We start from the raw sequence: 21,831 nt of genomic DNA on the forward strand, positions 1-21,831 counted from the left end.
AATATGATGCAGTACCCCTACTATTAATCTACCCAAAGTGTCTAAAATTGGCTCCACATAGAAAAACTACAACATTTAAATGCTCTCACATGTATTTGTTAGAAACAAACAATATAATATACCATAATATAACACAGTCTGCATAATGAGTACCTTTACTTGTGGTGCTTGAAGTACATATTGCTGATAGTCCTTCTGTACTTTTAAACAGTATTTCTACTTAAGTAAAGGATCTGAGTATTTCGTCCACCACTGACCATGAGGCTGAGACAGTCGAGCATATCCTTATAACATGATTATACCTAATTTATACATGAAAGACAAGAAATATAACACAACTATGGAAAATATGGTGGGTAGAGGGCAAGGTTAAAAGTAAACTAGAATGTGGAGAGGAAACATTAATTAATTCATTTTTTGAAGATGACTGGAATTGGAAAGATGGATTTAAAACACTGAGGGAGAATGAAACCCAAAGGAATCACATGACACTAGATATTAGAGAAATGTTGCAGAGGAGTTCAGGTGATGTAGGGTACAGGACTATTTTCAGATATATTTTTTTTTAGAAAACACAGGACTTAATAGGAGGATTTAATGTAATAGTGTAGTAACCGCTCTAATCCACAATCCAATCCAGAAGGTGGCGGTAATGCGCCTAAAAGCTGTTTGCCAACCAAAATTAAACAAAAGAAGAAGTAACACAACACGATCGATGTCAACTGCCGTAAAAAACACAGGAGAAGAAGAGGGGCTCTGGGCTGTGATATGAAGTTTTCTTCACCATAACAACAAAAGCTGTTTGCTTCAATATAAAAAAAAATCATAGAGCCAAAATAGCAGTTATAGCTTACATATTAATTTGTGAGAATGTCAGATTTGGAGGCGCAAGTAGGCTCCATTTTGGAGATAATGATCAACGCGACTGTCACAGAAATGACCAAAGTTATCGGCGGCTGTGATTCAATACGTCCAGAAGCGGCACCGTGTAGCGTTACGACTGAAAACACACAAGGGTCATCGGACGAGAAGGTAAGTCAAGCTATAACCGGTTACTGCTGCGTGTCTGTGCCGTGTCAGTGCTGTTTTTATCCCCGGCTCGGCATCCTTCTCTCCCGTGTTGTTGTTGCTCCCTCCTCGTCTGGCGTCAAGACAACCAGCTGATCATAGAAATAGAAGAGCTAGCTAGCTACTAACGGCTAAACTGAAATGTCTACTGACTAAAGGGCTGTCGTATGCTGAGCCGAGTGTATATTCAGGTTAAATTAAAATTAAATATGTATGTCTGGGTGATTAAGGTACCACAACAATCATGAAGAATCCATCTTTGGACGCCATTTTGAGGTCAGCAGGCCCAGGCTTTTCTATCTGCTGTATGTCTAGAAACGTTTCAGCTACAGGTTTTACCTGCCGGGACCTTTATCTATTTGCATCTATTTACATCTATTTACATCTATTTACTCACAGTCTTTATCTCATTATTTTAACTGTAATAATAATGACAGTGTTCTCAGATACCCAGTTGTGGTACTCAGATTCTTTACTTAAGTAAAAGTACCAATACAGCGATGTAAAAATACTCCATTACAGGTGAAAGTCCTGCATGAAAAATCCTACTTAAGTAAAAGTATTTAAGTATTATCTGCTTCACAAAAAATAAAATACTATAAAACGGTAATGATAAAGTATAAATGGATAAAATAAAATAAAATAAAAAATCACACATAGATAAAAAAGCTTTTTTGTTTTTTTAAATAATGTTTTAAGAAGAGATTTAAAAGCAGTGATAGATTTAGCAAACCTAATCTCAGCAGGTAAGTCGTATCAGAGATTGGGGGCCCGGACTGCAAAAGCCTGATCTCCCTTCATTACCAACCGATTTAAGAGGGTGCTCAGGCGCATAATGGGTTAATAAGGGGTTAATATTGGATCAAATCTGTTGTCGCCTAATTTGATTGATTTATTGATCAGCTATTCAAAAATCAACTAATTGTTTCAGCTCAATGAAATGTGATGCTTTGTTATAGATTAATCTATCCAACAGTACATAAAGTTCAAATTAGCTCCAGCTACATTAACATGCTGTTTATGAGTTCATACATCAATAACAACAAAAATCATTTAATACAATGATCTAACAATCTGAAGGGTGATCCACATGATGCTGTAAAGTATTAAAAATACTTGTAATAAAGGACTCTTACTCAGCATCAAAGTCACATTAGTCACATTTAAAGTCAGTGAGAAACTTCTATCAGTTATGTCATCAAGTTATTAGAAATCCCCAAGCAATGTCTGTAAAATAGTCAAATATTCAATCAATCAATCAATCAACTTTTATTTATATAGCGCCATATCACAACAGAAGTCATCTCAAGGCACTTTTCACATAGAGCAGGTCAAGACCATACTCTTTAATTATAAATATTCCATTTATAATCATATGAAACAGAAAGACTTGCAACTCTTGGCGTTATGGGGCAATAAAAAATGGTTCCATAGTAAGAAAAAAGTAACAAGATGATCATAATATTTTGTTATTTTATCTTGTCCATTTGATTAATCCATTATATCTGTCTAAATGTCATTATAGGATCAGTAAGTTCTTGCTCTTTTTACAAATATAATGTATTGATACAAAAATGAGTTGATCATATTACAAAATGACTGTCTATTACCCCGCCTGATTATCTGAAATGATAAATCAATGTTTCACTTTTTATTCTACAATGACATTTATAAATAAACCGTATTGTTCCCATCAGGTGATCCGGCTCAGTGTCTTCATGACATCACTGGCTCAAGAAGCTGTGGAGAAAATCTGCCAGCTTTTCCACGAATGTTCCTCCCTGCTCCAGTTAGAAGTACGTCACTTTTCTGCTGTGATAGTAACTGTCAACGTTACGTTGTTTGTGTATCGAAGCATGTAGCCGTCATCTCGGGAAAATCAGAGCCAGGTTATAACAATCTTATGACAGTCGTATGATACATTTTTCACATTTGGTTGCACTTTTCTAGATATGACACCGTATCTGCAGCCATTCATTCATCTGAAAAATTTCCATCACAATTTTCTAAAGTTCTTCAAATATTTTTTTATCTGATCAACAGTCCAAAAAAACTCAAAGATATTCAGTTTTCTGTTCATTAAATTCTGACATTTGAGAAGCTGGAACCAGCAAACTTTTTGGCATTTTGCTTGAAAAATAACTTAAATGATAGTTACTGATTAATTTTCTGTTGATCAATGAATCGATGTTCCTCAGTTCTGGCCAACGAATCAGTGTTTAGTCTGAATTTGGCTGATATCAAGAACAGACTGTGATTTCCTTGGTTTTTTTCTCTACTCTCTCATACTGTTTCTTTTATCGCTGCAGTAAAAGCTTCGGGCTACAGAATATAAGTGATATTGTTTAATGTTTTAATAGTACGACATTTTCAGTTAGAGATGATCCACCTAGAAGAAGAAACTTTACAATAACTTTTGATACAAAAAATAGTAGCAATTAGTGAAAGCACAACATTTCCTACAACGGCCTAAAAGGTTATTTAAAAAGCCGGTTTGTCTGTTCTGTAGGTGAGGCAGGATGTGGCAGAGATCGAGGACCTGAGGAGGAGACTGGAGGTGGCCGAGACGGAGCTCAAGCTGGTGCTGGAGGGAAACGGAGGCCAGAAGGAAGCGGATGAGCTGACGGAGGGAGGCGGCGGGCAGAAGGAGGGGAAGAGAGCTCCGGCTAACGGAGCAGAAGGAGAGGCTGTCCCGACCGGTCAGCGATCGGGGAGGAAGAGTCGCAGAGGTGATGAGTTTCATCCTCTCACTGCATTACAGGACATGTGTAACAATGTATGTGACAAATGTTAATATTGAATACACAGACAAAGTAGTGCACTTTGTCACCACTGTCTTTGTTCTCTGTCTCTATTGTACATAGTTTGATGAAGCAGAAATCGCCACAAAACTAATAAACAAGTTTTTTGATTTTTACAGTCGTGACTAGTGGTGATGCCGGAGTGAAGAGATCGCCCATCATTCACCTGTGGAAAGGCAGAGCTTATGAGGTAAATTTCTGTCTTGTCTTACACGCTGTAGATGTCCTGACATCCTCAGTCTGAACTGGATGATCTCTAGTTCCCACAAAGGATGGATTCCTAAAGAAACATGGCCAACTAAAAATGTCAAAGAATAATATTTAAGTTGCCTTTAAGTCTTGTTTTTTTCATTTGTAAACTATATGGCCATAAGTGTGCAGAAACTTGACCGTTGCACCCAAATGTGACTGTTGAATATTAATCTGTTGCTTTACTGAACGTTGTTTGACTGGCTGCAGGGATTTGCTCCCGTTCAGCCACGTGAGCATTAGTGAGGTCCAGCACTGATAGCTAGCTAGCTAGCATCGTCACTCCAGTTCATCCCAAAGGTGCTGGGTGGGGCTGAGGTCAGGGCTCTGTGCAGGCCAGTCAAGTTCTTCCACAGCAAACTGTGAAAACCATTTGTATTATGCATGGGATATTGTCTTGTTGGAACAGGAAAGAGCCTTCACAGTGACAGGAAAAGTGGGGAGACAGAGAGAGTATGATACCGAGTTGTTGGTGCTTCTTCTCATCTTTTGACATCTCCGGATTCTCTTCTTCTGTCAGGACACTGTCCAACCGGTGATTATAAAGGAAGAGGGATTGGAGGCATTTGCTGACCAGGCTTCTTCTGATTCTGGTCAGAACAGAGACGACCCAGGCCAAGATGATGACGATGACCCAGACTACCAGGTTGGTTTCACAGATCCTTCATTCATTTTGTTTTATTTGTCTGTTTCTAATGTTTGTATCCATTTAATTATCAGCTTATTTGCTCATTTTTGCCTGTGTTTGTGTTCTTGGTAAGTAAAGAATTTAACATATATACTGTACATGGCCTGTCTTTTCATAAGTAAGATCAAGAATCAAGAACAAGTTCAGAGAGAGAAGGGATTCAGAGATTTCTGTCCTCTTCACCAGTGTGTTTTCTGAGATAAGCATCACTCAACTGTTAAAGGAAATGAACAAATTGTACATTTTTCTGTCAGTTGGAGCCAGACGATCCAGATGATGGTGACCCGGGATTCACCACCAGACCCAAACGCGTTGTAAAGCCCAAGTCCCACCGAGGGCGAGTGAAGAGTCAGAACCAGCAAACTCTGAGCTGCAAACACTGCAGGAAAACCTTCACCAAGCTGCACCAGCTCAAAGCCCACCAGGCCGTCCATGGCGCCAACACAGAGAAGCCCTTCCACTGCTCTCAGTGCGACAGAGGCTTTTCATTCCAGCGAAGCCTCAACGCACACATGCTGCTTCATACAGGTGAGCGTTCAGCTTCCTGTTAGATCTCTCACAACATTAACAACGGTGGGAACATTCAGTATAATACAGTACTGAGGCTAGAAGACGCTGCCAGCTCGTTAAGTTGTTTTGCAAAGGAAACATCCAATGAAACATACAGCGCCAGTCAAAGGTTTGGACACACTTTCTCATTTAATGGGAAAGTGTGTCCAAACCTTTGACTGTTATTGTACATAGGAAACATATTTACACAACTAAACACAATAGCATTCATTTGAAGGTGTGTTTCTGGCTACTGATGCACGTAAATCCTGATATTCATTCTCCTTTTTGCTCTGCTTTGGTCTCCACCAACTCCTGATAAGAATATTTCTCTCTTTTGCCAATAAATAATCCACTTTCTTCACCAGTTAATCTCTAACTGTGTGCTGTTGGTGCTGGGCAGCTGGAGTACAATGGGGTTTATCAGATACTGATTGCTAAAACAGCTGCTTGCTGCTGCTGGGATTGGGATTGGTGAGAGCAATGAGGCTCAGAAGTAAAGTTAAGTGTCCTGAAACCAAAACATTGAGCTAAAAGGGGCTGAAAAGCTGCTGAATTGGGCAATAGTAAAAGTTATTTTTAATTGATTCTCATTACAAATGTTCATTAGGGGAGCTTTCTAAACCATATTACCTTTTGATGTGTGGAGCGTCATATTCTTTCACTCTTAGATAGTTGTTGTTCTCACATACAGGTGAGAGACCGCACACCTGCGATGTTTGTGGGAAGGGTTTCACCTTGAAGCAGCTGCTGAGGAACCACCAGCGTCTCCATGCTGAAGTCCGGCCGTTTCGCTGTGAACAATGCGGCAAGAGCTTCTATCGAGCCCACGGCCTGAAAATGCACCAAATGGTCCACACGGGCGAGCGGGCCTACAACTGTCAGTACTGCAACAAAAGCTTCACAATACAAGGTAACCTGCAGCGCCACCTGCGCATACACACGGGGGAGAAGCCGTTCAGGTGCGAGACTTGCGGCAAAAGCTTCAACCAGGCCGACACTCTGAAAGGCCATCAGAGGATACACACCGGCGAGCGTCCCTTCAGCTGCGAGACCTGCGGCAAGTGTTTCATCCAGAAGAGTGCCTTGAAAATGCACCAGAAGACCTCTCACCCAGGCGAGAACTCGCTGGCCTGCGTGGCATGCGGCACCACGGCGGCCTGCGTCGACTCTCTACGTAAACACCTCCAGACACACGCGTCGACTATCCCGTGTATGTGCGTGATCTGCGGCCGGCGGCTCAGCTCCATCACCGACCTGCGCTTGCACCAGCAGCACCACACGGTGGACAGGCCTCACAGCTGCAGCCTCTGCGGGAAGAGCTTCAAGTCATCCAGTTACCTGAAGATCCACCTGAAGACGCACAGCGGGGAGAGGCCCTTCTCTTGCGACATCTGCGGTCGCATGTTTACACAGCACAGCAGCCTTAAATCACATCAGGTAGGTTTGCGTTGATTATAAGTTTCTAGTAAAGAGATATCCCTGTTTTTTACTGTGATTGGAATGAGAACAAAACACAGAACAGATCTAAAACCGACCCTTCTGTTACACCAACTTTTATGTCAAGAGGAGATGAGTTCATTTCTTGATAGGTGACAAATATGAGAATAGTTAGAGAACCATTGGAGGACAGCTGCACCTCGTTTCTGCAGCAGCGTATGATGGTTGAACATGTGAAATGCTTCAGAAAGATCCAATGTGGTGTAAATCCTCATGCAGTGATTTTAAGTTACAGCTTTTCTTTTAACCCTCTCCCCTAAAGGTGGTGCACACAGGAGAGAAACCGTTCAGCTGCGACACATGCGGGAAATGTTTCAGCAGCACCGGCAACCTGAACAGACACCAACGCATCCACACTGGGGAAAAGCCCTTCAGCTGCGACACGTGCGGACGCAGCTTCAACCAGGGCAACAGCCTGAAGGCCCACCAGCAGATACACACCGGGGAGAAACAGTTCATGTGTGACAAGTGCGGGAAGAGTTTCTCCTACCTGAGGAACCTGAAGGACCATAAGTGTTTTTATGTCTGAAGCTGAAACTGTGATGAGGTGTCTGCCCTGGTGGCAGAGCGGCCAGCTAAGCTCTTCTGTAGCTGTACAGGAATAAATTAAGGGATGGGAAAGGAATGAGCTCGCAGTGAAAGGTGATTATGAAGTTTCATTGCTAAGCTATCTTCAAGGAAAGCAGTGGGAATAGATGTGTGGATGTGGATGATGTCAGATGACTGAGCAAATGAATAAACAACCTTTAGTTGTGTGAAAAAGCGAGGTTGAGACGGTTACTGTGAAGGTTCGAGTGCGTACCTTTTTGTGTTTTAAATTTAGGTGTTTGCCAGACACTGTTATTCAGACAAACAGTAAATGTGATATTAGGTAAAACAACATTTAAAAGCAAGAAAACTGTAGGGATTGCACATAATAATCCTAAAATCATGTCAGAAAGAACTGCTGCAGAAAATAGTCAGAACTCAGAAGAGCAGTCAGCGGTATTATGTGAATTTGGAAGGAGCACATGTCATCCTAAATCTAAATCATGCATACAGAAAGACAAAATGCAGCATTTATTTGTGGGGAAAAAGTGAAAATTCCTATTCCCAAAATATCACAGTGTGACTCAAGAGCCTTTTAGTCCTTTAATCCGAATACATTTGTAGCTGGCAGATGTTAGAGATGCGTCACTCTGGATGAAAGTTGTCGTTATGAAAATTACATTCAGCTACTGCACCTTTTTCTCATCTTATTATACTGAAGCACTGAAATAAAATCCACCGTTGTTATTTTCAGTTTTAACCTCTGGTATTATTAATAAAAGCTCAACAAGTGAGACTTGTTAACACCACAGAAAAACATATTCCTCTTTAATGATCAGCTGTATGTGCTTTTAAAAATGTTCCCTTAAAATGAAACTGACTGAACACTGTTTACTAAGAGTTGATCTGTATCTTTTATTTTTGTGCCACTTACAGACCTCATTAACAGCCTTTTACTTTTTTTTTTTTTGAAAAGAAGTTTCATTGCACACAAGATCTAAAACTTCATTTTTCGGCCCCATTGTGGCAAACAGATTAAAAACTTAACAAGCGATTTTAAATGCTTTCAGAGTTTTACTAGAGTGCGACTTGTGCCAAAACGTCAGACGTATGAAGAGTCTCACAAGCCACAAATGAAATTTATCATTATCATGCCGGCAGCTGTTAAATTCTTACAAGGATCTAAACTGTAAAATCTGTGACATTAAAAAGTACAAGTGACTGATTTTATTGTATTTATCTTTTTTTTTTTGTAATTCTTAAACAACCGTGTTGAAGTTGTAAAACTGATATTTATAATGGTTTAACTATAGAAGTGCTTTCCAGTCTTCATCTGATCACCGACAGAGATTTCTTTTGGAAACAAAGTTGCCTTGTGTGCATTAGAAGAACTGATGTGCTGATTGAGAACATGACAGATACAGAAACAGATATTTTCTAAGTATGTTTCATCTGTAACTTCGCTTGTGGAGTGTACATTTGTTATATCTCAGCTTTGTAACTGTGAGTCTAATTGATAAACATTGACATTGAAATCTTGGGAGTATTTTTTTTTCTTCCATTGACCTACAGAATGTATTCAGAGAAGCTTAAAAAGAGCTTAAAGTATCAGTTTTTTGACTGGTTTTTACTGTTATTGTTAAGTTACTCACTACTCATAAACTTCTCTCTCTTGTTGTGCCGCCAGTTTTCACAACAGCATTAAAGTTTTAATACTTTTTTTATTGTCATCACATTTCGTACATCTTACCCATGTTATATAACCTATGTAGTGATGACAACACATTTTTTTTAATGACATACATAAATGAGGTAAGTAGGTGTGTCACCTAGTGATATATCATAATAATCAATATGACAATAAATTCAAATAGATAATGACAATATTTATGGTACTGGTTTAAATGTTGTAGTAATTCTGAATTCATAGAAAAACATATTTTTTATAAAATTTGCCTGCAGTATTCCATAAATCCATAAATTATTTGTACCTACTGTACCTGCATCTATCCTTTTAATACTCACAAATCTGGCTTGTGGGTTTGCAGGATCAGATATTTTTCCCTGAATCAATCACACAATTTTTAAATACATCTATTGATATTCTAACTTACAGTATACTGAGATGTGTGAGCTATACATGTGGTATTCCTTGAACAATCATGCATTTCTGATTTGTTAAGGATTAATTAAATAAAAAGACAAATACACTTCATGTGCCTGCAGGATACGCAAAAGTTGCTCTTTATGGGATGGAATTTAAAGTACTATTCAAATAGCTGTAAGATTTATACTTTTGATTATTAAAAGTATGAAAGGTGTGTACAATCATCTGTGCAGTAAATGAGCGTCAGATTTTACGGTTTCTTTGATCAACCATTGTAAATGTGTTTAAATCAAAGTTTACCAGTGACGAGAGGACGGCGCTTGAAGTAATTATAGTAAATATAGTAAATATTAATAAGATTGGGTTTAAAAGTGGAAGTGTGGAGACGTATTAACTATACATTTCTTTAATTATATGACAAAAACAAGGCCTTGTTCTGCTCATCTGATAATGTAATACATTGCAGTGTGATCATGTATATATTGCAGAGTATAAAACATCACCAGAATGATCCGGTACATGAGGAAAACATGAGAGCTGGTTTATATTCTTTAAAACTACGTTGTCACCGAGGTGAGTTTACTTTCTCATTACTCTCACTACTTCACCAATAGATGGCGGTCTGTGTTACTGTTCGGATGACCTCAGTTTAGTTTCCTTCAACACTGTGATGGTGTTCACAGGCTAACAAGCAAAGAAAGAAACAAAGAGTTCATTCTGATCTCTCCTCTGCAGTTTTTTATAACCTGCAGTTTTTATTGTAATTAAAGAAAACAAAAAATGATTTAATTAATCAACACTCATCCAGGGAGAAGGGAGAGAATCAGCTGTATTTTTACTCTTTATGTTTTGCTCTTTGTTTGCAGAGAAAACCTGCACAGTCCTTTACAGCACAGTATTGGAATTGGATACATTTAGTGAAGAAGACCACTGTATTTCGCTTTCATTTCTTTTTGTTGTGTGTTTCCTTTTAAATCCCTGCACAATGACGTCAGTGTTCGCATTTAGCAGCTGGCTGTGGGTTGAGTGTCTGGCTGTATGGCCGGCTGAACAGCCTCAGGGCTGCACAGTAGGTCAGGCTGGCTGTAATCCCTTCCAGATTACAGTTCAGGGCATCGCAGGAGGAAGTGTGGGGGATTGGCAAAGACAACACTCGTTACAACTGGCTTCCTGCCAATTTAAAGGCAAGATGTACTGTGTGTGTGTGTGTGTTTTGGTATTCACTTGAGAGCCAGGCTGAGTTTTTTTACTCCTTCAGAGTGAAGATGTTTTTAGAAAATTATTTCATTTTGGCCGATGAACCTTTCTTTAAAGAAAAGGCTCCCTGTTTTTCACCAGTTTGGAACAACTAACCACAACTGTTTGGTCCAAAAGTCCAATAGGGCAACCATTTAAAATCAGAATAAATCTCCTTTTAGAAAACCAGTTGAACACAGTATGGTCAGGCTTTACTGCTGTTTTTGTCTTGCCAAATCTGCACCTGAAGCAGGAATTTTGCAAAGTAAGATCAATAACACGTGATAAAATTACACAACCATTTTTAGTATAACATATAAAAGCGTGTATGATTATATTGAGAGAAAAAATAGACTGTCCGTTTCTTTTTTGAAGGCCTAAACACAACTGGACTGTTTTAAACTCACAGAGAAATTGCAGCAGAGAGGTCAGTTGCTCGAAAATGTTAGAAAACATCAACATGGAAAATGCCATTTTAATAAGTTGAGAGTTAAAGCCTTGCAGTTCTTTAAAACGTGAGTTTAAGATAATGGTTTAGTACAGAATTATAAAGGTAAAAGGTTCAAATGAGGTGTATGATAGTGAAGATATGAATGAATGAAGTTCTTACAAATATACAGTAATAGTAATATTGGTATACGTGTGTGAGTACGTGCTCTTGCACTTCTATACTTTTGAGGACATGCTATACTGAGCTGTTTAAGGGTTAAGGCCTACTTTTAGGGTTTAGGTTGAAACTAGGTTAGGTTAACGTTTGGGTAAGGCTGGGGTTATGTATATAGTTGTGTTATGTTTTGGGCCGTGAGAAGACATTATGTCAGCGAGAGTCCTCACAAACATCAAAAGTACAAACATGTGTTTGTGTGCTCATGTCCTCAGGCTGGATCAATTCCTGCTGACGTGCTCAGAGCAGTACAAATCACTAACTGTTGCACACACACACACACACACAAACAAATGTGTGTGTTTTCCATAGGCTTTTAGATGTATTGACAATTCCACATCCAGTATTTTTTTCCTCTAATTGGTTTATGCACAGCTGACCGGACAGTGATGCTAATGATGCCAGTGTGGTCTGTAACACTGTGTTCAGTACAGGCTCTGCAATCCATGGAAATATGGACTGCTGCTCTTGGCTGTTCTTTCCAGCATCGATTCTCTCACAGTTTCAGTAGCGCTCTGTTCTCCCGCTAAAGGTTTGTCTCTTTCTCTGCCTCCGTTCTCTGAGGGATGACAACGACTCTGCCGGCGTTTTGCTCACCTGCTCGTTCCGGTATCAGCCCCTCAAGTCTTTGAGGTTTCAGGTCACTGAAGGTCCCATCAGTCATAACCAGGAAGTAGGAGTGCGAGGGAAGGATGAGGCCCTGGGTTCGTTCCAACAGGTCCAGATCGGTTCAGGTAAGATTTGTGTTTCTAGATCTGTGATTTAATCTGTGATGAGTCTGCCTTGATGTTAATACCTGGGATTTTAAGCTTTTTTTCATTGCTTTTTTGAATTGCATAGTAAATAGTGAGTGTGACATAACATCATAATGGTTGCATCTGTGTGTGTGTGTGTGTGTGTGTGTCTGTCATAGGCTACTTTCGGGGACAAATTTCAGACTTAACACCAGTTAATTGGGGACGGCTTGTCCAACTGGGGACAAAAGCTGTGTCCCCAATTGGTAAAACGCTGAGTTTTGGGTCAGTGGTTAAGGTTAGGGTTAGGTGAAGTCTCCAGGAAATGAATGTAAGTCTATGTAATGTCCCCAGAAGTGACCTAGGACATTGTGTGTGTGTATGTATCAGTTCAGACTCAGCAGACAAAGCTGCTTGACTATGAAAAACAGCTTTTATATATTTTACAGGTTAAAGGTCAAGAGTTGCATTTACTTTTCATGTCAAGACCCTAAAATGTCATAAAGTACATAAAGTCCATGTCTGTGATTGTAAACTGTAACTTTGCAGGTAAGGCTTTTGGTTTTATTGGACAGAATATGTGATAGAAACATCACAACTACACCACAGCTTCTCCTCCACAGAGCAGAGGATCTCATTAGACTCTGAGTCTCTTTGCTGCATAAATGTGCATATTAATGAGGACAACAGATTTTCTCAGAGCTGAGTTATTTTCTTAAAAAGCTTTAAGATATGGAACCCATGAGTTACACAAAGTCATGGCTTATAATTCTGCTTTAAACCTTACATGAATGTGTTTGTCTATCTGCCTGAAACTTTCCTGATTATTTCCAATGTGTGTGAGCTGATTAAGGCAAAATGTCAACACAAAATAATCTAAAAAAATGGATACAGAGTTCATGTTTTAATGCTTAAAAACATGGCAGCAAATATCAAAAAAATGAATGCAATAGTTTGTTTCATTAATGACAATTAATGTAGCACAAGTCTGGCAGTTCAAGTGCTTCTTCTTCATCTGTGTGATTGTGTGTGCGAGTGAATGTCTCTCACAGCGGGTCTGAACCTGAAGTTTAACAGTCAGGATGGTTTCCAGAGAAAATGGTCTTTTAAATTATGAATTGATTACTATAATACACTATGAGCCTACATGTTTTATAGTTGAGCAACTGTGCGCTATAAGCAGAATGTAGTCGAGGGTTCACATTTCATGGATCAGAATTTATAAACTGCACAGTCCATATGTGTAACATCAGAGCTGATAATAATAACATTTTGATTCTCTGCACTTGATTGCAATAAAATGATCTTTTAAACAAAAGAAGAACCCAATATGGTGTTTGTAGGTTTAGTTTTTTTTCTTTTTAAATATGTATGGGACTTGAAAAGCCTTTAAACGTAAAAAAAAAAAAAATGGTAACAGGAGCAACAACATGAGATAAATGCCACTTAATGCTTACAATTGTGTTAAAAAGACCTGCTGTTTAATTACTCTTGTAAGTTGTGAATAAGTGCTGGTTGAATTGTCTTTAATATGCTTAATCGTAATCCTAAAACCAAGCAGAGACAGATTTCCTGGTAGGAGGTCTCAGAAAACTTCTGGTAACCTTAATGTCTCTCTCTCCCTCAAACACACACACACACACACACACACACACTGCTGCACTTCTGCATGAATGGGATGATTGTGCCTTTAAGAACATAGGGGGAAGGGTGGGTGAGGGATGCTGCGTTTTGAGGCTATTGGGAATATTGTGTTTTGTTTTATGTTTTTAATTTAAAAAAACACATAAAACATAAAAATAGATCTCTATTTACGACCCAGACTGGTCTGAGTTAACATATCAACATATATGATGAGCATCTTGCTACCTCGTTCTAAATGACAAATAGAGAAAAGAAAAAAGCACCCAAAGGGGAATATCAAGTGCAAGTTTGAATAGCTTTTATGATTTTTGAGATGTAAAGTATTGAATGAAGTTCTTTTAAAACTCCTATTTCCCAGAAAAATAGTTGATGGAGAGATCACAGATGCTGCACATTTAAAAAACTAATGGTAAAAGTGATGTTTATTTTGAATATACTGTATATTCTGTTTTTACCAAGCTCTGTTCTATGTAATATTGATTCATTGTTCATTAAACTCATAATACTGTAAATAAAAGAATGATCAGTTTCTTTACTTTGCACAGGATACTGATCATTTGGCATATCCCCCCGTAGTTACACATATGGTTCATACACTCATTAGTCTCTACACATGTGTTTCTTCACAGGGTTCGGAGCTTAGGGCCAGTCACACTGCAGTTCCATATATGAAATACCAGCCAACTTCCTGTTGCTAATCTCACAGCTGGAATACACCTGCCTCTCAGAGCAGGGGATCAAACCAGCTACCTTGCTGTTTATTGGAAGAGCTTTATATTCCCATTTCAGAGGACGTGTCCTGGTGAAGGGACACAGTGGCCCCTAAAATTGGCCCGTCCTGCACCAGTGTCCTGCTTCTGTACAAGTGTGGCCTTTTAACTACTTAAGGCTAGAAGAAAGGACCTGGGCCTCTTCCGCCAAGTCTACAGAGGATTCTTCATAGCGCTTTTTTGAGTTCTTGCCAGTAGCCTGGCACTCCACTTTGGGATAGCTAAGATTGCAAATAATAAACTGGTGGTGTCCTTTAAATTAAATTTGGGCCAATAATAATAATAATAATAATAATAATAATAATAATAATAATAATAATAATAATAATAATAATAATAATAATAATCCCTTTTTTTGAAATAATGTTGAAATGTCACAATTTTGCCCCTGGGAAAATGAATAGATATAGATTTAGCCACCAGGAGGCGATAAAGACATTAGGAGAAAAAGACGTTGATAAAGACGTTGACCTCCAGAAGGTAAAACTCATGACATTTTGTCATGAAAATAATGAGAAATCTTTATTTATGATTATGTTTATGTACAAAATTTCTAAAAATTAAGTTAGAATTATGTTAATTGTGACTTAAATTCATAAGCAAGTGTTAGCTAAGACCCCCGAAGCTCAGAAGCCTGAGTTTATGAGGAGTACCTGAAGGCAGCATGACCAATAGAGGAGAGAAGCGCGCGTGTGTATATGCGCGTGCGCGGCCACCGACGCAGCAGCCCTGCCTATTATCGCCGCTGACGTCCGTCTGCCTCTTTCTCTTGTCACTGTGTTTTTCGGGAGGTGGAAGGGGGGGGGATCCCGTTTTCTTTCTTCCTTCTTTTACAGAAAACAAATGATATGTTTCCGACACGCAGCGGACAAATCTTCGTGTTCCGCCGCTGCTCCTCCGACGCCGGCGACTTTACGTTCACCGCGACAGCTCTTTCAACCAAACCGAATGAGAGGAGCTAAGGGCGGACTGGACTGAGAGGAAGAACCGGAGGCTGACTGGAAGGCTGTACATCCGCCGCTTTCTTCATAACACCCGCAGTTACCCATTGATTTATCTCCCGCGGCCCCGTTACATCTGTCGGTGTGTTGAAATGTTACCTCAGACGGTTCCTGCTTCTGTTTCCGTGACAGTTTCTCCGCGGGAGTCACCGTTTTGACGTTTGTCATCCAGAAGAAAAATCATATTAGCTAGCTAACAGAGAAACAGAAACTCCCCCCTTTTTTTTCCTCAACTCGACCCGTGGTGGTCGCAGGAGCCCTCGGCTGTGTGTTTTCTCTTTTTAGTCCCTTTCAGTCACTTCAATGGTCGCTTTCCTTTCTCCTCAGAAGACGTCGCAGCTCAAAGTCAATCGGTGACCACCGGGATTGTTTTGTTAACGTGTCCACCGAAATGGTACGGTAATGTCTGGAAAGTGAAAAGCCAAGTGGGGGGGTTCAGTCTGGGCTATTGTTTTTTGTTTGTTTGTTTGTTTCTCTTGTTTTTTTCTCAAATGAGGCCGGGCTGGTACAACATCAGAAAAGACATGAGGTGGATGTAGCTAACCAGTTTTTTTTTTTTTTTACGCATCAATTTAAGCTGGATCACTGTCTTGGGTGATCTGTGCTGCCTTCACGGACTATGACAATGAAGATTGTATGAGAAGAGAGGCTGTTTTTTTTCCTTCTCCCTGATACACAGAGCCTGGTGTGACTGACTGCCAGAAGGGGTTTAACCCAGTGTGTTCACACAAACCTACAGCCTGCTTATTGTTTTTCTCCTGGACAGCGAAGCGCACTCAGGGACAAACATGTCTTTACGCACGGCACTGCCTGGGAACGAGCGGAACCCGGACCATGTAAGTAAATAAAAAATTTAAAACAAAACAAAAACACAAGGCCTCTATTTGTCACCTCTAGCAGCAGAAATAGTTAACCAGTAGGTTTTATAGTGCTTTTGAAGAAAAATGGTAAATAATAATAAACCTTTAGGCCCAGAGATTAGTCTGCCATGTGCGAAGAGCAGCTGCAATCAAGCAAGGCCACACAGACAGGCTAATCTCTCCTGGCTCATTTGGGATGGGTTGTAATTGGACACACACACACACACATAGGCTGACCGGGATGGAGATGGGAAAACATGGATGAGAGATAGGGGGATGCAGAGTTGTGTATGTTAACATTCATTACACACTCATGCAAAAAAATGCACAATTTTATTAAAGGAGTTGCCTTAAAAATCCTCCTAGACTTTCACCTCCACCTCCATTAATTAAGGGATATCTTCAGTGCGCATGTTTGTCTGCTCCCAGCTGATCAATAATTAATGCATCTGATGCAAGGCCACCCAGCACTCCGCCCTGGCCTGCACCCATCCCTCCCACCCCCCCTTTCCTCTGTCAGTCTATCACTCCTCCATCACCTTCCTTCTAGCTTTTTATCTTCTCTGTCCCCCCCTTACCACCACCACCCTTCCACCCAGTCTAGTCTGTCCAGTTTCCCCTTTTAATGAAACTGTGTGACAGGCAGCTCAGTGGGCAGCACAATATTGCAAAATCTGCTGTGTCAGGCTAGCCCGGTTTGTCCTGCTGACGTTTTTCTGTGTCTGTGGCAGCGTCTGGGTTTTGTTATACGAGAGGGGACGGGGCTTTGAGTTGATTGGTTTTCTGAAGCATTTTACAGAATTATTTTTGTATGTATTGATGCTTCTCTACCAGCTTGTAAGGATGTGAGCTTCTGTCTAACATCCCCCCTTAACCACATATTGACATCAGCAATGCAGCTGTTCAGAGAGTCTCCACCTTTATCTCAAGGGCACCTAGCTTACAGCAAACCAAACACCCCGAAACATCACTGACTCCCTTTAGATTGGAAGTGTTCAATAAAAGATACAACTCACCAAATACAAAATACTTTCCTCCTTTTTATTAAAGGATAGACTGTCACTATCCCAATCCTTGAATGTTTGCTATTTAGATATCTTGCCAATATCTCCTGCCATCATGTGATGTCAGTGACAGCCACCGATAAGTGTTGTTTCACAGAAATTATCCAAAGATTAGCTGGTCTCCTTGGCGATCACACTGACCTTAAACAGTGTATGGCACACTCTGTTTGGGACGCTCTACTTGAAAGATTGTTTCCCATCCTGACTGTAGACTGTAATATGAATGGTAGCACGGGAAAATACATGCAATCATACATAAAGATTAGGTTCCTCTGTGCAGGGACATTCACTCTATACATGAGAGATGCCGCCAACCTGCCGTGCTCACTACAGATTGTTACAGATAGGTGTTTATTGCCTGTAGTCCATGCCGGGATCCAGAAGCACGTTTAGAGGTGGCAGAATCCAGGAGGTAGGCTAATTTAATATTTTCATATGAACCTGTTGTGGTTTGTTTGGATAGTTCTTGTCAGGCCACACCCAAATGTAGGACTCTTAAAGATGATGCTGCATTTAGATGTAGCCTTTTTATTCCAATAATAATAATAATAATAATAATCAGATTAAAGAAGCTTTATCATAACAACGGTAAACTCACTTAGTCGCAGGAGTGATAAACCAGTTTCTTCCATACAAAGCAACCAATAATAGCGCCTGTTAAGTGTTTGCTACAGTTCCATGTTTGTCTAAAGTTTGCTTGTGGTTGAGTGTATTTGAGTACACATGTGGTGTCCAAGCTTGTAAAAGAGGAATCCTTTTATAAAAGCAGCGCAAGGGTATAAACTATTTGGCTTTGAGGTGGAGCTAGCAGGATGATGCCTGCGCTCGTTCGGTCACAAGCCACTCTCGTTAGCAACCTTACCATGGCAACAGCGGGGGGTCTTCCATATCCCCATTCACCCCTCCCGCTCCAAGCCCTCTTCACCCGCCCTTGTCCATTCCAACAAACACATGCAAAGTCCTTTTGCTCGCGTGCTTTCTCAGACGGTCTTTTAGTCTGTACTTAATCCATACTCTAACAGTCTCTTGTATTTATCAAAACATTAGCCACAATATAAGTTGTGACCTTCCTTTAGTGCTACTATTCTGCTTTCTGTCATTTCAACTTTTTGCCAGATTAAGACTGTTTGGCGTTAGAATGATGGCTTGTGTTCACTCAAACTCTATATGCACTTTCATGATGCAACCTATAATGTAATATAGATGAATACAACTGCTTTGAACCATTTCCATCCATGAAACCACTTAACTCCTCTCTTATCATTAGCTTAAGAGCTGTTTCATGACCGTGTTTGACAAGAAACAAGCAAATATCTTTTAGATTCTTGTACCTTTGCTAATGGCTTCGCTAAAACTGAACACTGTCTGAAGCTTTGATGTCAATCTTGACATTGAATGTCATCACTTCTTGCAGACAGCAATGTTTGCGAGCTGTGTAGAGGTCAGAAGAAAAGCTACCGTAGGAGTGGTATGCGTGACGGCACATAATTAGTTTTTGATGTATGTGTGTTTGTGGGCGTATATTTGTGTTTAAACATGTCTGCGCTTGCATGCGTGTACTATGCATGTGACACAGAAAGTGAATATATTGCTTTTTCATGCTGTTTCATAACCTCCTGCGGAGCGTAGACCATCATAAACACACCGTTACACAACTCGACCCGTGATATTCATCCTCCCGTGGCTTCGCTATCTTCTGAGATCATTATCACTGTGTTGAGTTAAAATTCAGTCACAGCATTCATGACGCGACAGCCAGCACTTTCACACCAGGGTCCACAATTTGCATGTTCGTACTCTCTGTTCCCTCCGTTGACTCACATCTGTTCAATCTTTCTCCTCTCTTCTCGAGTTACCCCACCTTTTTTACTTCTGTCTCCCATCAAGTACTGGATCCAGAGTCTCTCCATCCTTCTCCTCTTTTCACCCGTTGGACCAGTAAAAATGTTCCAGTAATGATGGTATCCACCTGTGCTAGTGTGTTTTTGACCTTAAATGGAAGGATTACATTCTTCTTCATTGGCTGTAAAGGTGTTAAATCTTCTTTGCTAATAAAATTGTTCAACAGTCTTGTAGATAAAAAGAAAAATGTGTTGTTGTCAGACTAAAACAAACACACATTTTGAAGAAACCAGCTTCTCACCTCATGAGGAAACATTAAGTTTAACCTTTGTGACTTCATGTACAGATATCCAATATTGATTTGTCTACGCCTGTTTCTTTTGGCTTTCTAGCTAGCAAAGAAGCAGCTGAATCTGGCACAAGAAACATCACTGTTGAAACATAGAAACAGGGGGATGGACAGTTTATTTGTAGTTCTTTAACATGGGTTGACTACTGACAAATGTCCTCATAAAGATATTCAGTCTTAATTAGGACAGCCTTGCCTCTATAAACAGAAATGTGTACCTTGAGTACATCGTAGATGACCCACTTTTGCTTAAGAAGTTTTATTGTTTGTGCAAAGTAACATTTTTAGTGGTGTACTTTGACTTCCTATGAATATTTCCATTCTCTAAGGACCTTGTCCACCTCATACATCGTCTCTTTCCCTCAACACCTTGTGACCTCTAACACATTTTAGTCCACATGAATTACATTAGTCTGGTTTATCTGGTGTTGCCTTGCAAAATAACGTCTTAAATCAACTTCAGATCAGCTGCAGGAATTGTGATAGCGTTTGTCTTCCTCTCTTGTTTCCTCGTTTCCACACAGACGATTACCTAACCTGCTAAACCTGCATCTGTTAAAGGCCTGCAAGCGTTTGCATTTAAACTTCTGTTCTTGCTATTTTCTTCTCGGCGTCACATGCATATCAACTGGGAAATGACCATTTAGGTTTAGGGTTATAGTTGTAGATTCCAATTTAGGTCAGTGTCAATGTGGTGGTGAAGTCCAGAGCTGGGATATAGTTAGCAAAGGTACTCACAAGAGTAATAAACAGGTATCCATTGTGTGTCTGCTGCACTGTGGGAATGGACAAACTATTTTGCTTGGGGCTAGTCATGTGGTTTTATCAGTGTGTGTTAGAGAGAGAAAAGGAAGTCATATAGTAGGTGTGGGTGAGTGCTTGTGCGCACATGTATAGCTGTGTGTGGTTCTCACAAAAAAAAAAAAAAGCCAACATGACTCCCTGTGTGCCACCGCGGCGCAGAGCAGGGCTTTTGTGTTCCCTGGACAAGCGAAAGATTCATGAGCTCGCTGTCACGACTTGTTACCCAAAAGCTGGCACCCACTTCTGATTCCCCCCCCCCCCGATGGCATTCATTTCACCTAGAAACACCCCAGATACAGTCATAAACAACTCCAGGCTTTTAATCATCTGGTCTGCTGAGGCCAACTGAACCATGTATGATCGGTATAAAATTAGGCAGGTTGATATTAGATGACCTATATTGGTCACAATGCCTCGCTCACGTGTGCTTTTTTGCACGCCGGCCAGCTAAACCCGACTGAAATGTGTTTCGAGTTACGGGCGCAACAGTAGCCCAAAGGTCAGAGAAGTGGGCCGGTTACAGGGAAACTTCCAGCTTAAACCCCAGAGAGATGATTGAGTTACCATCTGTGTAGTCTTAACAGCCACTACTGCGATGCCCATGAGCAAGTCGCCGCACTTCCAGATGCTCTGCTGACACTTGACAGCGGGCAGCAGCGGCAAACTGCGGTAGCACAGCTATGAAAGAAGTGTATGACTGTAGAAGCAGGGCAGTGCTGGGAAAAGAGCTTAAGTGCTTAGCGGACCTCGCTGTAAAAACGTCTCGCTCAAGAGAACATCAGTGGCAGGTTTTTAAGGGAAATTGGAGTATTCACTTTTCCCCTGCTCAGGATTAGTATTCCTTGCTCAAATATATTTTCTTGGAATTAGTTACCTTCCCTTCACTTTCCACATTAATTTTCCGATCGATCCGCGCGGCCACTGCGGCGTCTTCTTCCTCGGAGTGTATGTGGATGACGTTTGGGTTTCTGTGGTGCTCATAACTTCCTTTTGTGCTGATCACGCCGACTACGGAGTTCTTTATTTATGCCAAATAAAAGCTGTTACAGCTGTTGGAAAACATTACTTGCTGTTCACCAGATACATTTTGTTTAGAGCAGTGAGTTTTTATTGTGTTGTATCAGTCAGGGATGAGAAGCTGACGTTTATAACATTAATGAAAACGTTATTGATTGAATGTAAAAGCAACAAATGCAAATTCATTAAGACACAGCATGTATGATGGGAATATAGACTGTGTAAAATCTACTGTAATACAGTTAATCTGTCAGTAAGGCTTACATTGATGGCCCAACACATTTGTGAAATGAAAAGCATGCAGATACAATTAATTAAGTTAATTGCACGGTTGTGGATCGACACAGCCCCGCCCT

At 40.3% G+C, this 21,831-nt stretch overlaps 2 protein-coding genes across 6 annotated transcripts in view; both read left to right on the forward strand.

Moving 5' to 3' along the window:
- The first annotated feature begins 721 nt into the window (after positions 1-721).
- LOC121898720 (gastrula zinc finger protein XlCGF26.1-like) lies at positions 722-8,918 on the forward strand. Its single transcript, XM_042414087.1, has 8 exons — positions 722-1,032; positions 2,766-2,864; positions 3,578-3,797; positions 3,989-4,059; positions 4,639-4,764; positions 5,061-5,334; positions 6,050-6,795; positions 7,118-8,918. Exons 1-8 carry the CDS (start codon positions 871-873, stop codon positions 7,382-7,384), a joined length of 1,965 nt encoding a protein of 654 aa, XP_042270021.1. The 5' UTR covers positions 722-870; the 3' UTR covers positions 7,385-8,918.
- Positions 8,919-15,229: 6,311 nt separating this feature from the next.
- Positions 15,230-21,831, forward strand: part of mark4b (MAP/microtubule affinity-regulating kinase 4b) — a 52,926-nt gene continuing 46,324 nt past the window's right edge. For 3 of the 5 annotated variants that reach the window (XM_042413526.1, XM_042413529.1, XM_042413530.1), the window contains exon 1: positions 15,231-16,375. In XM_042413526.1, the coding sequence (XP_042269460.1) occupies positions 16,328-16,375 (48 nt within the window). In that variant the 5' untranslated portion in view covers positions 15,231-16,327. Of the gene's footprint in view, positions 16,376-21,831 lie in introns of all 5 variants that reach the window. The other 2 variants (XM_042413528.1, XM_042413527.1) reach the window with 2 other exon arrangements.

This window comes from Thunnus maccoyii, chromosome 6 (assembly GCF_910596095.1).
Source record: "Thunnus maccoyii chromosome 6, fThuMac1.1, whole genome shotgun sequence".
NCBI classification, from domain to species: domain Eukaryota; kingdom Metazoa; phylum Chordata; class Actinopteri; order Scombriformes; family Scombridae; genus Thunnus; species Thunnus maccoyii.

Coding starts and splice junctions, on each gene's coding strand:
- LOC121898720 (XM_042414087.1), top strand. CDS start 871: ATGTCAGATTTGGAGGCGCAAGTAGGCTCCATTTTGGAGATAATGATC. Junction 1,033..2,765: donor AAGGGTCATCGGACGAGAAG/GTAAGTCAAGCT, acceptor TGTTCCCATCAG/GTGATCCGGCTCAGTGTCTT. Junction 2,865..3,577: donor CCTCCCTGCTCCAGTTAGAA/GTACGTCACTTT, acceptor TCTGTTCTGTAG/GTGAGGCAGGATGTGGCAGA.